The 13,522-nt window shown below is 46.7% G+C and overlaps 1 protein-coding gene across 7 annotated transcripts in view; it reads right to left on the minus strand.

Annotated features, from left to right (window-relative positions):
* Window positions 1-8,038: 8,038 nt before the first annotated feature.
* The window catches only part of PTPRM (protein tyrosine phosphatase receptor type M), an 824,645-nt gene continuing 819,161 nt past the window's right edge, over window positions 8,039-13,522 (minus strand). For all 7 annotated transcript variants that reach the window (XM_027575435.2, XM_027575436.2, XM_027575438.2 and 4 more), the window contains one exon: window positions 8,039-8,886. In XM_027575435.2, the coding sequence (XP_027431236.1) occupies window positions 8,833-8,886 (54 nt within the window). In that variant the 3' untranslated portion in view covers window positions 8,039-8,832. The remainder of the gene's footprint in view (window positions 8,887-13,522) is intronic.

A 13,522-nucleotide genomic window follows, 5' to 3' on the forward strand; every position in this document is an offset into this window, starting at 1 on the left:
GAAGTTCTCTCCTATAATTTGCTCCAATATACCTTCTGCCCCTCTCTCTCTTTCTTCTTCTTCTGGGATCCCAATTATTCTAAGATTGTTTCATCTTATGGTATCAGTTATCTCTTCAATTCTGCCCTTATGATCCAGTAGTTTCTCTTTTTTCAACTTTTTATTTTCCATCACTTGGTCTTCTATATCACTAATTCTGTCTCCTGCCTCATTTATCCTAGCAGTTAGTACCCCCATTTTTGACTGCACCTCATTAATAGCCTTTTTGATTTCGACTTGGTTAGATTTTAGTTCTTCTATTTCTCCAGAAAGGGTTTCTCTAATAACTTCCATGCTTTTTTCAAGCCCAGCTAGTATCTTTAAAATCATGATTCTGAACTCTAGGTCCGACATCGTACTAATGTCCAGATTGAGTAGGTCCTTGGCAGACGGTACTACCTCTTGTTCTTTTTGTTGAGGTGATTTTTTTCGTCTTGTCATTTTGTCAGAGGAGAATAGATGAATGAGAGAACAAAATGCTAACAGGGTAATAATGTCCCCAGATAATTATACACTAAACACATCAGAAGAGACCTGAAACCAGGGGAACAGAAAGGGAAAGAAAGAAAAAAGAAAAAAAAAAAAGAAAAAGATAAAGATTAAAAAAAAGAATATGATCAAATATGATCGGGCTGGTGCATAGATCAGTGCCACACACTAGATTTTGGGTGTATTTGGTCTGTTAAAAGAAAGTGCCCCCCAAAATTTTAAAGAAAGAAAAACATATATGTACAAAAATAAGGGTAAATATGATGAAAGGATGGAATATGACTGGAAAGATGAAAATTATAAAAGATTTTATAAAAGGAATTGATAAGAAGTTGGTTGAAAAAAGAAAGAAGAGGAATTAAAAAAAAAAGAAGGGAGAGAATGTGATTAGGCAGGAGACTAGGACAAAGCCATACTCTAGAAATTTAGGTTATATTTTGGTCTGTTAGAAGAAACTGTATCCCAAATTTTAAAGAGAAAACAACATATATATATATATATATATATATATATATATATATATATACCAAAAATAAGGTAATTACTATTAAGGGATAGAATATGACTCTCTAAATGAAAAAAAAGATTTTTAAAAAAGGGAAAAAGAAAAATTCAAAAAAAATTAAAACAATTAACTTTGAAAGACTAAAGAATCAGGGGGGAAAAAGCCATGAATTCTATGTGCAGTATTCCCCTAGAGCTGGAGTTCTCCCGTTCTCATTGATCAGTAAACTTGGTCTTGGCTGGCAGTTCTTGCTGATCTTCTGGGGGGAGGGGCCTGTTGCCGTGGTTTCCAAATGTCTTTGCCGGAGGCGGAAATGCCCCGCCCTTGCCGGTCCGGGCTAAGGAAGCTGCTCCGGTTTGCTCTCGGGAGCTTTTGTTCCCTGCAAGCTCTCGGTACAGCTTTGGAGGACGAGAGTGAAAATGGTGGCCTCCCAATCTCCGCCTGGAGGAGCCGAGAACTCGGGGCCCCGCTCCTCAGTGCGCCCCCAGAGCAAAGCAGTCTATCACTCCCGTCTCCCCGGTCTCCGGCCGCACTCCGTGCTCACCCGGCCTGTGACCGAGCGTTTCTATCTCTGGCACCCGACCCCGTGTGGAGTCTCCAAACCCAGCAGATCCCTGTGGTGCGTTCTCGCGCCGCTCCTCCCAGAGGAGGAAGGGGAGTCTCTCCGGCTCTGCCGCTTGTTGGGTCCCTGCTGGAGGAGCAGTGGCCCGACTGTGGCGCAGATCACAGTTTATGGCAACCCTGAGCTGAGAGCCCGCGCCTCGGCTCCGTCTCTGCAGCCGGCCTCCCCGCTCCGATACCTGGGAGCTCTGCCGCACTCAGGCTCCCCCGGTCTTTCTGTGACCCTGAGGGTCCCGAGACCACACTGTCCCGCGAGGGTTCCACCCCCAGCTTAGCCACTGGAGCGACGTCCCTCAGCGGAGCCGACTTCTTAAAGTTCCGATTTTGTGCTCCGCGGCTCTATCACTTGCCAGAAGCGGCCGACGGAGGCCCCCTCCCCCGCCATCCATCTTCCCGAATATCGCCTAGGATTCACTTCTCTGCCCGTCCTACCTTCCAGAAAGTGGTCGCTTTTCTGTTCAGAGAGTTGCTGCTATTCTTTTCTTCCATCTCCTGTTGAGTTCGTAGGTGTTCAGAATGGTTTGATCCCTATCCAGCTGAATTCCTGGGACGAGACAGGAATCTTGCTCCTCACTCTAGTCTTTTTTATGATTCAATTTTTATCTCCTTCGTTGGTTTAGTGGCCATAACTCTTGTTGTTGATGTTCGTTGTTGCTTCAGGGTTTATAGTATCTTTACTATAGCATCTTAATTCCTTATCACTGTTTACCTTTACGATTCTTAAAGGTAGACATTTTTCATGTATTCTAGAAGAATCTTATTGGAGTATATGCCATTTCTCCCCTCTTTTATGCGATTGTTGTCATAGCTTCTTTATCTACCTATGTTATAAACCACACCCTACATTTTTAAATTTTACTATTTTTAAAAATTTAAATAGTCCATTGTCTTTTGAGATATTTAAATAAGAACAAAAAAGGCCTTTTGTATTTAGCCATTAGTTATTCTTTCCAGTGTTCTTCATTTCTTTGCATAGATGCAGATTTTCGCCTGAGACCTTTGATTCATTTCTTGTATTCATGAGTCTTCTGATGATGAATTTATTTTCAGCTTTCTTATGTCAAAAAGTGTTTTTATTCTACCTTTATTTTGGCAAATAGTCTTACTGGATATAGAAGTCTAGGTTGATAGTTTTTAATCCATTCAGTACTTTAAATGGTAGCTCTAATATTTTCTGGCTTTTGTGGTGTCCAAAAAAAGTCTGCTGAAATTTGTGCCTTTCTCTGCATGCAATGTATTTCTTCTCTTGCTGCTTTTCAGATTTTCTCTTTGTCATTGCATTTTAGCAATTTGATTATGATGTACAGTGGTGTAGTTTTCTTTATGTTTCTGGTGTTTGAGGTTTATTGACCTTCTTGGACTTATGCATTTATAATTTCCTTCAAGTTTGGAAAATTTTGGCCCTTATTTCTTCAAATATTTTTTCTCTTTTTAAAGATTTTATATTTATTTGACAGAGACAGCGAGAGAGGGAACACAAGCAGGGGGAGTGGGAGAGGGAGGAGCAGGCTTCCCGCGGAGCAGGGAGCCCGATGCGGGGGCTCGATCCCAGGACCCCGGGATCATGACCTGAGCCGGAGGCAGACATTTAATGACTGAGCCACCCAGGCGCCCTTTTTGTCTTTCCCTGACTCTGGGAAGACTTCAAAAGTTCACTGATGCTTTGTTCATTTTTGTTCAGTCATTTCTCTCTGTATTTTATTTTGAATGGTTTCTATTAATGTCTTCAAGTTCACTAATTTCTTCTTCTACACTCTAATCTGCTGTAAATCCCACTAATATATTTTTTTAACTCAAGATTTGTAATTTTCATCTCTTGAAGTTGTGTCTTTCTTGTATCTTTCATATTTTTGCTTAAATATGCTAAGCTTTTCCTCTAGTTTCTTGATAATCTGGAATAATACTACAAAATAATGGCTTTAATATACTGGTCTCCTAATTCTATCATCCATTTATTTTTGGGTCAGTTTTGACTGATTTATTTTTCTCCTTTTTTTTTCATGTGTCATATTTTCCTGCTTTTTGTGTTCCTGGTGTTTTGGAATGTTTGCCAGACACTGTTAATTCTACTTACTCAGATGCTGGATATTTTTGTATTCCAATAAATTCTCTTGAGCTTTGTTCTGTGATGCAGTTACTTGGAAACTGTTTGATCCTTCCAGTTATTGCTTTGGTAGGCAGGATTACAGCTTTGTTTAGTCTAGAGATAATTTTGCCCCATTGAGGCAAACTCTTTCTGGGGTTCTCTATCCAGCGGGAACAGGAGCTAATCTGGCTGTGTGTGAACTCTAATGTTGTTCCCTCTAATGTTTTTGGGTGATTCTTTTTTTGGCTTCAGATAATTTTCTCACATGTTTACATTGATCCGCACTTAATGGACGACTCGATGGGGGAATTGCAGATGGTCAGAACTCTTTATACAGCTATCTCATCTCTGTTGCCCTGCCCTGAAAACTAGCCACTTTGAATTTTTGGAACTCTCAGCTCAAATAAGAAAACTCTTGTTTCAAAGGGAAACTACTGGGCTGCACTTGGCTTCCCTTGCCCTGCACCCATTGTCTGGAAAGTCTCTCTAGGCTATAAACTGGTGCAATTCTGGTGTCTACTTAATTTGTTCTCTGTTTCTTTTACTACTTGATGTCCAGGGTCTTGAAAAACATTTTTTTTAGGGGGAGCCTAAGGTGATTAAGCATCTGACTCTTGATTTCATCTCTGGTCATGATCTCAGGGTTATTAATTTGGGCCCCATGTCAGGCTCTGCGCTGAGCGTGCAGCCTGCTTAAGATTGTCTCTCTCCCTCTCCCTCTACTCCTCCCCCACACTTGTGATCTCTCTCTCTGAAAGAAAAATAAATAAAGGAAAATATTTTTTAAAAATATGTTTTCCCCCAGTTTCTTAGTTGGTCAGGGAGGTAAGTCTGATCTTTGTTACTCTAGCTTCTCTGGGATTAGAAATCCTGGATGAGTTTCTCTAAAGCTGACCTTTTGTAGGATAGATATGATGGAACTGTAAGGAGTCAAGAGTATTGAGGATGTTGGCAAAACTGGATGAAGCAATACATCATGAGGCTTACGTTGTACTGGGAAAGAACGTAAGAAGGGTCATACTCAGAGAATGGACTAGAGAGCTTCCAAATTCAAAGAGCAAAGATGGCAGGAATAAGGCAAAGAGAACCTAGCGGTTGAAGAGGTTGGGCTCAGAATTTGGCATGTTTATTTAAGATTTCAGAGGTAAGGCAGTTCAAGGTGACAAGCTACAGGATGTGGATATCATTTGGCTCGAGTGGAGTATGAAGGACAATTGATGAAACTGAGGAAGTATTGGAATGTGGAAGATGATTTAACTCTGTCATCCAGTTTCAGATGGGGCAATTTCCTTGCGAGAGGGGGAAAGAGAGCCTTATGTTAATCCAGGCTACGGGGTCAGTTTATTTACACTTGAATAAACGTTCCTTAGAGCAGAGTGAAAATGACTAGAGGTCATGTCCGCTGTAGAAGCTGGTAGGACAAAAGTGCAGAGCAGCCTGGAGAGGACAGCAAAGGAGAAGAGTGAGCTGGATTGACAGGCTAGGCGTTCCAGGGGTAAGACTTACTACGTCCCAGCTAACCAGCCTGCCGACTGATGTGGGAGGTCAGAAGCAGGCTGGCAGGTGGTGGCCAACCTCTCAGATGGCCTCCAAGGATTCTCACATCCTGGGATTTGTGTCCTTGTGTATCCCCTTCCATACCAAATAGGGCTGACTTTTGTAACCAATAGGATATTGTGGAAATGACAGAGAATTACTTCCAAGGCTAGGTCACAGAAGAACTGTTGGCCTCTCCCTTGTTCCATCTTGGATCACTGGGAGAGGCTGCCTACCAGGCTGCAGGGACACTCACGCAGCTTGGGTAAGTGTCAGAGGCCCACACGCGGAGGAACTGAGGCCTTCAGCCCACAACCAGCATTAACTTGCCAGGTATGTGAGTGAGCCATCTTGGAAGTGGGTCCCCTCCCCCCATCAAGATCTCAGAAGATTGCAGCCCTGACCCGACACTGGGACAGTCACTTTGTGAGTGACCTTAGGGCCAGAATCACCCAGCCAGGCTACTCCTGCATTTTTGACCCATAGGAACTGCATGGGATCATTAAGTATTTATTGGTATTTTTAGCATTTCAGTTTGCAACAATTTGTTTTTCAGCAGTAGATAAATAATGTTGATTTTGATACCTGGAGCTGGCCTGTCTTCACACAACTTGGAAATATGGGTATGAGTTTGGATCCAGAGCACAAGCAGAAGCCAGAAGAACTGTAAGGAACGTGCTGGTGGGCAGCTCATCTGCACTGTCACTTACATGCTGGTTCACCTTGTTGGCACATGGCAGCAGGTGTGGCTGCAGCTGTACCACCTCCTGAGTGTAAAAACCATACAGCTGCTGCTTCATTTCTGCCTTTCTGCATCTTGCACAAAATGACCCCTGGGACTCAGCTGTTTGGAAGTACAGAGAGAATGGAAAGCCGGGAAATAAGTTCAGTGAAGCCAAGGGGACATATTGCAAAGCTACCATAGCACGAACATGGAGTGCTGTTGACAAGTAGTCCCTGTCAGGGAGCCGGGGGCAGGATTCCGTTTTTCTAGCCGTCACAGGCATCGAGGCGTCTGGGAGGCTGAGGATGCTACCATGGAGGAGAACCCAGAATACTGAGAGAAGGAAGAGAAGGGGTGCTGAGCCGAGGGGTTAGCTTCTTTTCTGGACAAGGGGCAGAGACTCTTTGTGCTGAAAGAAATGAGAATCTCAACCATGCTGCAAGGTCTCACAGGAAATCAGAAAAGCCACAAAGTGTCCCTTTTCTTCTATCACTCTTTCTGCTAAGAGGTGAATCCAAGCGAAAGAAAGATAAAATCCAAGGGATTCAAAAGTCTAGAGAGAACTATTGGCTTCAACATGAGATGGGGCTTGATAACGAGGAAATGGGTTGAATTGTCCGACTCACCAATCTCAGGCCACTTCCGCACCGTGCTGAGGTGGCTTCTCACCCTGGCTAAGGGAATGAAGGCCCCAGCCATGTCTTCATAGGAGAGAACGGAGGGCGCCATCTTCCCCTCTGGTCACAGGCCAGCTGGCACACACGGGGTACAGCTTCCCACACGTATCCATCCCTAGTCCTGTGTCCTGGGGAAGCCATTTTGAAGAGTACCAAAGAGCAGTTTTTCACATTTTGGGAGTTTATCAAAGAGAATTGCATGGGGATGGTGAGAGGACGAGGAGGTGCGGGAGGAGCCCAGCAGTGAGGCATCTCGTCTGGACCCCCAGCTCAGCGCTGGCCTGCTCTCCCTGTGGTGGTACGGTGACCCATCCCCTTCATGGGCGCTGGGAAATCCCTCTAGTCAGGGCAGTATGCATCATGTACTCACCACAGGCCTAAGATGCAGGCGTCAACCTCAGTCCCCTCAGTGATGACCTCTGCTCTTGTCGTCCTTACTCATCAAGGTCCCCAGAGCGGGCAGGAATCCCCACCCTCCAGCCTCCCCGTTTTCCGGAGTGGGCAATGGGTCCCATATCCCTGTCTCAGCAGGAACGGCATTTCCTTTCACTGGGTGTTGTAACGAGGGGGCCTGTGCTCCTGCCGCTGTCCCTCTGCCTCCCCCGGGTCCCAGAGGCACCTGGCACCAACCGGCTGGGGTGACTTTGGATAGGTTATTTAATGTCTTCCAACCTCTCTCCAGCTGTAAGAGGGCTCCATTACTGTCATGGGGAGGGCCTGCTGCCTCTTGGGTACGCGCTCTGCCTAGGTTCTGACACAGAACTGGGTGTTTGGTAAAAGTTCATCCTCATTGTCTGTTATAGATCATTTAACATAGCCTGCAACTCAGTTTGAAGAGATATTGTAAGTGCACGGCCTAGCCTCCTCCTTCAGGGGTCAGGCAGAGCCCTTGAGGAGCGAGAAGTAGGCCGCCCTGCATGATCTTTCCCTCTGACAGGGACTGTCTTGTTCAGCTTTGTGTCCTGCTTTAAATGCACTCTGATCCTTTAACCCTTCAAAAACTGTTCTCTCAGCAAGTTTCAGGTTTGAATGAGGCCCGGAGAGGACACAGGTCACCGACGCTGGCTGAGGTGAAACAGAGAAAGGAAGAGGTTGTTTTGGTCAGGAAGCTGGGCCCCGGCATCAGCTCAGCGCACTCTGAAACAGTGTGCCAGGGGTGGGCGTCTCTGGGGCTTGGGTTTCCTCAGCCCCGGGGAGGCTCCCAGGATGGGCCAGGATTTCTCATTGACAGAAGTTCTCTCTCGAAAATCCCGACCCTACCTGCTCCAGGTCAACAGACCCCATCTGTCTGCCAGGGGCCTGCAGTGACCAGAGCTGTGCCCCATTGCCGGGGTGCTGGGACACCAGGAATACAGCAAGACTGGTCACGGGTCTTTATTTATTGAGAAAGAATTCACACAAGGTCACATCATACAATCAGTCATTTCCTGCGCTTCATAAAAATGATTGTCATTCACTGTGCTTCACAAAAATTTCTTTTAATGAATAAATAATTTGATGAAATCAAAAATATTTACAATATAAACAAGGGGAAGAGCTTTGGATCTGCGAATCTGATCGTCGAGCTTTGCATTTTTGAACTGACTTCTTCCAAGCTTTTCCCTTGGAAACAATACAAATCTGATAGGAACAACAACTCATACAACATATCTTTGTTCATTATACGTTTATCGGTTAGTCTTGGAAAGGTACATAAGCTTATACTATGCAACATGTTAAAATACAAATATTAACGAAAATAATATATTATCATGATGCCAGGTAGCATTCTCCACAAAACAAAAATGTACACTCAGCCGTAACAATAACAAAGGTTCACGGGCCACAAAATAATACTCCAAAGGTACAAACTCCTTCATAAGAATATAATTGTGCTCTTCAGTTTACCAGATGTCTACACTGCTCTAACAAGCCGACGCCTAGGAGGACAGTATTTGACGACTCTGCTGTGTGTGGTTTTCCGTCAGGCAGCAGCATTGCTGGGAATTGGGCAGTGCAAAGCAGTTTTAGAAACACTTTCTTGGGCTCTTAAAAAGAGCCAATTATGCAAAGCAAAATAAGCATATTGAGAAGTCTTCATCTCATCAACACAAATACCATGGAACGTCTTGGCTTTGTGAGATGAAAGGGTTGGTGTGCAGAGCTGTTTATGCCATCAGCCAGAATTCAAGTATTCCAGAGCCACCTCGTAGCAGAACTTGTACTGATCCTGGAAAGCAGAAGGGCAAAGATGTCAGCTAAGTGATATCCAAAGGCCGGCGCCATTGAAGCAATTATGCCAGATTAGGGTTCTAATTGGAAGAAATCCAACTGAGAAGGATTTGACTCAGCAATGAATCAGAAAATCACGGTTGTGAACCACAAACCTATCCGCTGTCTGGAGACGTTCCCCACAGGGCCTGATGAAAGGCATTTTGACATCTATCTTCACTAGAATTTCTGGAAAGTTCTGCACAACTGGAACACATACAGTGTGTTTGTCCACACATATATGTTTACCCGTACATCAACATCCTGAACACAAAGTATGGGAAAATCAAGAGGTAGGAGGGAAAAAAAAATGAAGTCTGGGGGAAGTAACTGTGATTTGCTCATACAAGGGCATCAACAAATAAATGCATCACTCCTGGCCCAACTATACCCTCGACTTTCAGTCAGCAGGATGCCTTCCATTTTATGAGACTTTTATCAAGCACCTCTTAAATACCAAGCACCTTGACCTGGTCCCTGACTTTGAGAAGCCCGTGGTCCAGGGAGGAGGCTAAGACCAGTACCCAATGATAACACATGGCGCGGAGTTGAGCCGGGGCCTGAGAATGGTCCCCTGGTATGGGTGCAGTGGAGTAGAGAGTAGAACTTCTTAGGGAGGACCTGCAAAGAGGGAGCAGGTAACTAACTGCTAACTCCTAATGGGGGTTAAAACTGGCATCCCAGGTAGAGGAACTGGATAAGGAAAGGCCCAGAGGGGAAGTGTTGGATACCCGCTGGGAGCCACCTCTCAGTTGTTAATCAGGCAATAAAGGCATTTTTCTTGAGCACAGCTTTCTCAGATCATGGACTGCGGCCTGAGGAAGACCTACATGAGGTCCTGGCCCAGCTGGGGTCTCAGGTGTTAGGAGAGGGCATTCTGCACCCGTGTTTGTATGGTGTGCTGCTGGAAGCTCACCTGGGTGTGGCCTCTGAGCCAAGCAGAGGGACACAGCAGTTGAAGATGCTTCTATTTGCCACCTGGCAGCAGCCCAGCAGCTGGGACAGAAGGGCTCAGCATCTAGAAGGCTCTCTTCCCATCTCCGGAAGAGAGAAGCTTTCACAAGGTGTAAGAGTGCACACCACAGTCTCACTACCCAACACAATGGCCACAACCAAGGACATGGATCTCTTATATTTGGGTTTGCCAAATTAATTAAAACTAAATTTCCATTTTTGGGATATGTGCCTCTTAATTAATTAGTCACTGCAATTTTCTTGTCTTCACCTACATTTTGTTCTCTATATGCCCCACTAGTCCAACCTATGTATTTGAAGACAAGAGCCATACTATATCCCTTTGTGTGTAATACACCAGTCTTTAGCACAGCACCTGACAAACAGTTGGGGGGGTCAAACGTCGGCTGTAAATGTAAATGATGACAAAATACGGGTTTAGCAAGCATTTCATTCAACCCAGTAAACACTGAAGGCTAGAGACTAGGGAGTTTAAGATGCAGCTTTAGTCCTTCAGGAGTTTACAATCTGGAGGGGGAGACAGGAAGCAAACAGACCATCTCGGCATACTAGAGGGACCACAAGATTCAAACATCAGTAGCAGTGGCACCCACCAGGCTGGCTAAGATAAAAAAAAGACAGAGAGTAACAAGCATTGGCGGCGACAAGGAGACACTGGATCCTCATATGCTGCCGGTGGGAGTGTGAAAGGTGCAGCCACCGTGGAAAATCCTCTGGCAGGTCCTCAAAAGGTTAAACGGAAGAGTTACCCCGTGGCCCAGCAATTCCACTCCTAGGTATATGCCCAAGAGAACTGAACATATGTCTACACCAAAGCTTTCTGATTCGTATTTCAGGATTTGATACTTTTATTCTCAAAATATTTAAAAGAAACCATTTGCATTTCAAAATTCTAAAAGGCCGTGTTGTCAGATCACCAGGATGACATATTGGCTATGAAGTGGTCAACCCTGTTCTCCTGTCTCCTTCACGGAGACAGTTAATGTTTTTCATGGAAATCTGAGAGATCCGATTACTGCATAAACCTAATTGCGCAATTTCAGTGCCTACTACAAACCACCCTTTTAACATAGGATCATGCATTTAGAGAGTCATATAGCTGCTGGCCTCCGGGCACAACCCCAAAAGGATTTTGGGCTTCACTGCTAAGGGGCTGCTGTGTTGAAAAATCAGTGAAGCTGCCCTGTCCCAGGCATGACTACAATTTTCAAAATGAATTTGCCATCATCTCATCCCTCCTAAGCAAACTGTCAATCCCAATAGATTCTGTGATGACTGGTTTCTGAATCAGAAAAATAAAGGGAGTGAGAAGGAAGACCATAAATTGTTGCAAGCCCTCCCCCAAGCACCCCAGGAAATGCCTGAAATCCTCCTGTGTTGCAAACTATTACCCTTGATCGCCAGGTACAGGCCTGTCTTCTGCGTTTTCCTCTCTCAACTTGCTTGCTTTTGAGCGGTGTAATTAAGCCACACGAGCTATTCCTGTGCTTCAGGGAGAAAAAAGAACATTTCTGCCCTGGTCCCAAGTTCTCCTGATTTGGGCAACATTAGCTGGCTTTAAGCATGAAAAAGTGACATGAGCAGGAGTTGTTCTTGGGCCGGACCGGAACCAGGGCAGCCAGCTACTCTCCTCCCAAGCCCCCGAGCCCACCTTCACTGCAGCCCCACCTCCTGTTCTCCTGAAGAGGGAGAAAGTGAACTCTCAAGAGGCACCTACAAGTGAGGTTCTGTTTTAAAGCCCCCACACCCCACCCTGTTCACTCAGTGAGGACATCACGAGGCCACGAGGCCTGCAAGTGACTCTGGGGAGCTCCCTGAAGGGCTCAAGCTGTGCCCGTGTCAGCCCAAGCTGCCTCGTGTCTGAGGAACTTGGGGCCCTGCAGTCCCTCTGGGCACTTCCAAGGCCCCGCGCTGCCTGCCCGAGAAGATTCAGAAAGCAGTCTGCATGGCTCACCTGGGGCAGCACTGCCCTCCCTGACGTACTTGCTTTTTGAACCTAAAACAAGTTTCAGTTTCACCTGCTGACAGGTCCCACAGTCTGGAAAAACCCTTTTGACTGATGTCCCTGCCCGGAGGGTCAAGTGGTCCCCAGTGTGCCAGTCATCATGGGTGGGGCCGTCTGCTTCGAAGTTCCCAGCACGTTCCCAGCCAAGGAGACCCCTCGATGAGACAGCGATGTGTCTCTGACAACACACAGAATGGGTCATTACTTTCATCTCTGCCTTTAAAAATGTAGGGAGGATGTTCTTCCCTCAGAGGCCCACACACAGTTTGTGCCTGGTTCCCTAGTGAGGCTCATCAGTGTGTAGCCACGGCCTCCCCGGGTTCTAAGAGCAGCGAGGGGCCGCTCAGGACGGGCAGGGGTCTGGGTGCAGGGAAGAAATGTGCTGTCACGCAGCAACTACCTACTGGGTCCTCCTCAGAGCCAGGAGCTCTGCTGGTGCTGAGGGGGTTACCAGCCCCTAACTCAAGGATGGCAGAGTCTGGGGCGGGGGAGGGCACAGGGCTTTCACGAAGATTACTTTCTTCAGAGTGCAGGAAGGCTGACCATGGGAAGACTCAAGGAGAGTGGCTGCTTCTTCAGGTGTGGCAGGGCCAGGCCCAAGGGAAGGGGAGTGCCCCCAAGTGTCTCCCGAGACGGGCCACACTGTGCCTCTCTGACTCCCCGCCTGAGGCCTATGGCCTCCACTCCAACACTTGCGCATACCCACACCTACACCTGCTCCCCCATCCACCCCTACACATGTGTGCCCACACACACGCACACACACATACCCACATACACATACCCAACACCCCACCCCTATTCGTCCACACCCACACCTACACACCCCCACACATCCACTCTTACACATTTATGCACACACACCCCACACCCCTACACATGCACACTCCCCCAGATCCACACCCGTACAGACGAGATCGGGCACATACAGGGTGGTATGGCTGTCACCCACACACATACATTCACCCCTCCTCCACCCCCCCACCTCCCTCCCCCACCTCCTTTCAAATAGCCTGTATGTTTCACAGTTCACAGGTGACCTCTTGGGGGGGGGCAGTTCATACACACAAGTTAGTAGATTCATTGTGTTGTCCACATGAGAGGAAGGCCCCACACTCCATGCCATTTTGTAGGGAGTGCTTTGCACCGAATATTATTTTAGTATACTGAAGGGCCAAGTGGGGCTGGGTGTGGGTAGCCAGCGCCAAATTATAGATATTGGGAGATATTGGCAGAGGGCTGGGTCTGAGCAGGAGGGATGGAGGGATAGAGGTGGGGTGGGGTGGGGAGGTGGGTTTGGACATGCTCTGCAGCCAGCATGGGGACAGGGATAGGCTGCTCACCCTGGTGAGCCATGGTCTCTCACCTGCAGCCCACCAAACTCACTCGTCTTGGGCTCCATCTGCCATAGTTGGTCTGGGGCATGGCCTGGGCCTTGGCATTTGTGACAGCACCTCAGGTGATTCCAATGGACAGCCCTGGCTGAGAGCCACCTAGACGGGGCACCAAGGTTCTTGACCCTCCTACACATTAGAATCACCTGGGCTGCTTTTAACATCTGGCTGCCGCAGCCAGGCCCCAGATCAACTGAATCATGGTCTCTGGGGTGGGCCCA

This window comes from Zalophus californianus, chromosome 14 (assembly GCF_009762305.2).
Source record: "Zalophus californianus isolate mZalCal1 chromosome 14, mZalCal1.pri.v2, whole genome shotgun sequence".
NCBI lineage: Eukaryota > Metazoa > Chordata > Mammalia > Carnivora > Otariidae > Zalophus > Zalophus californianus.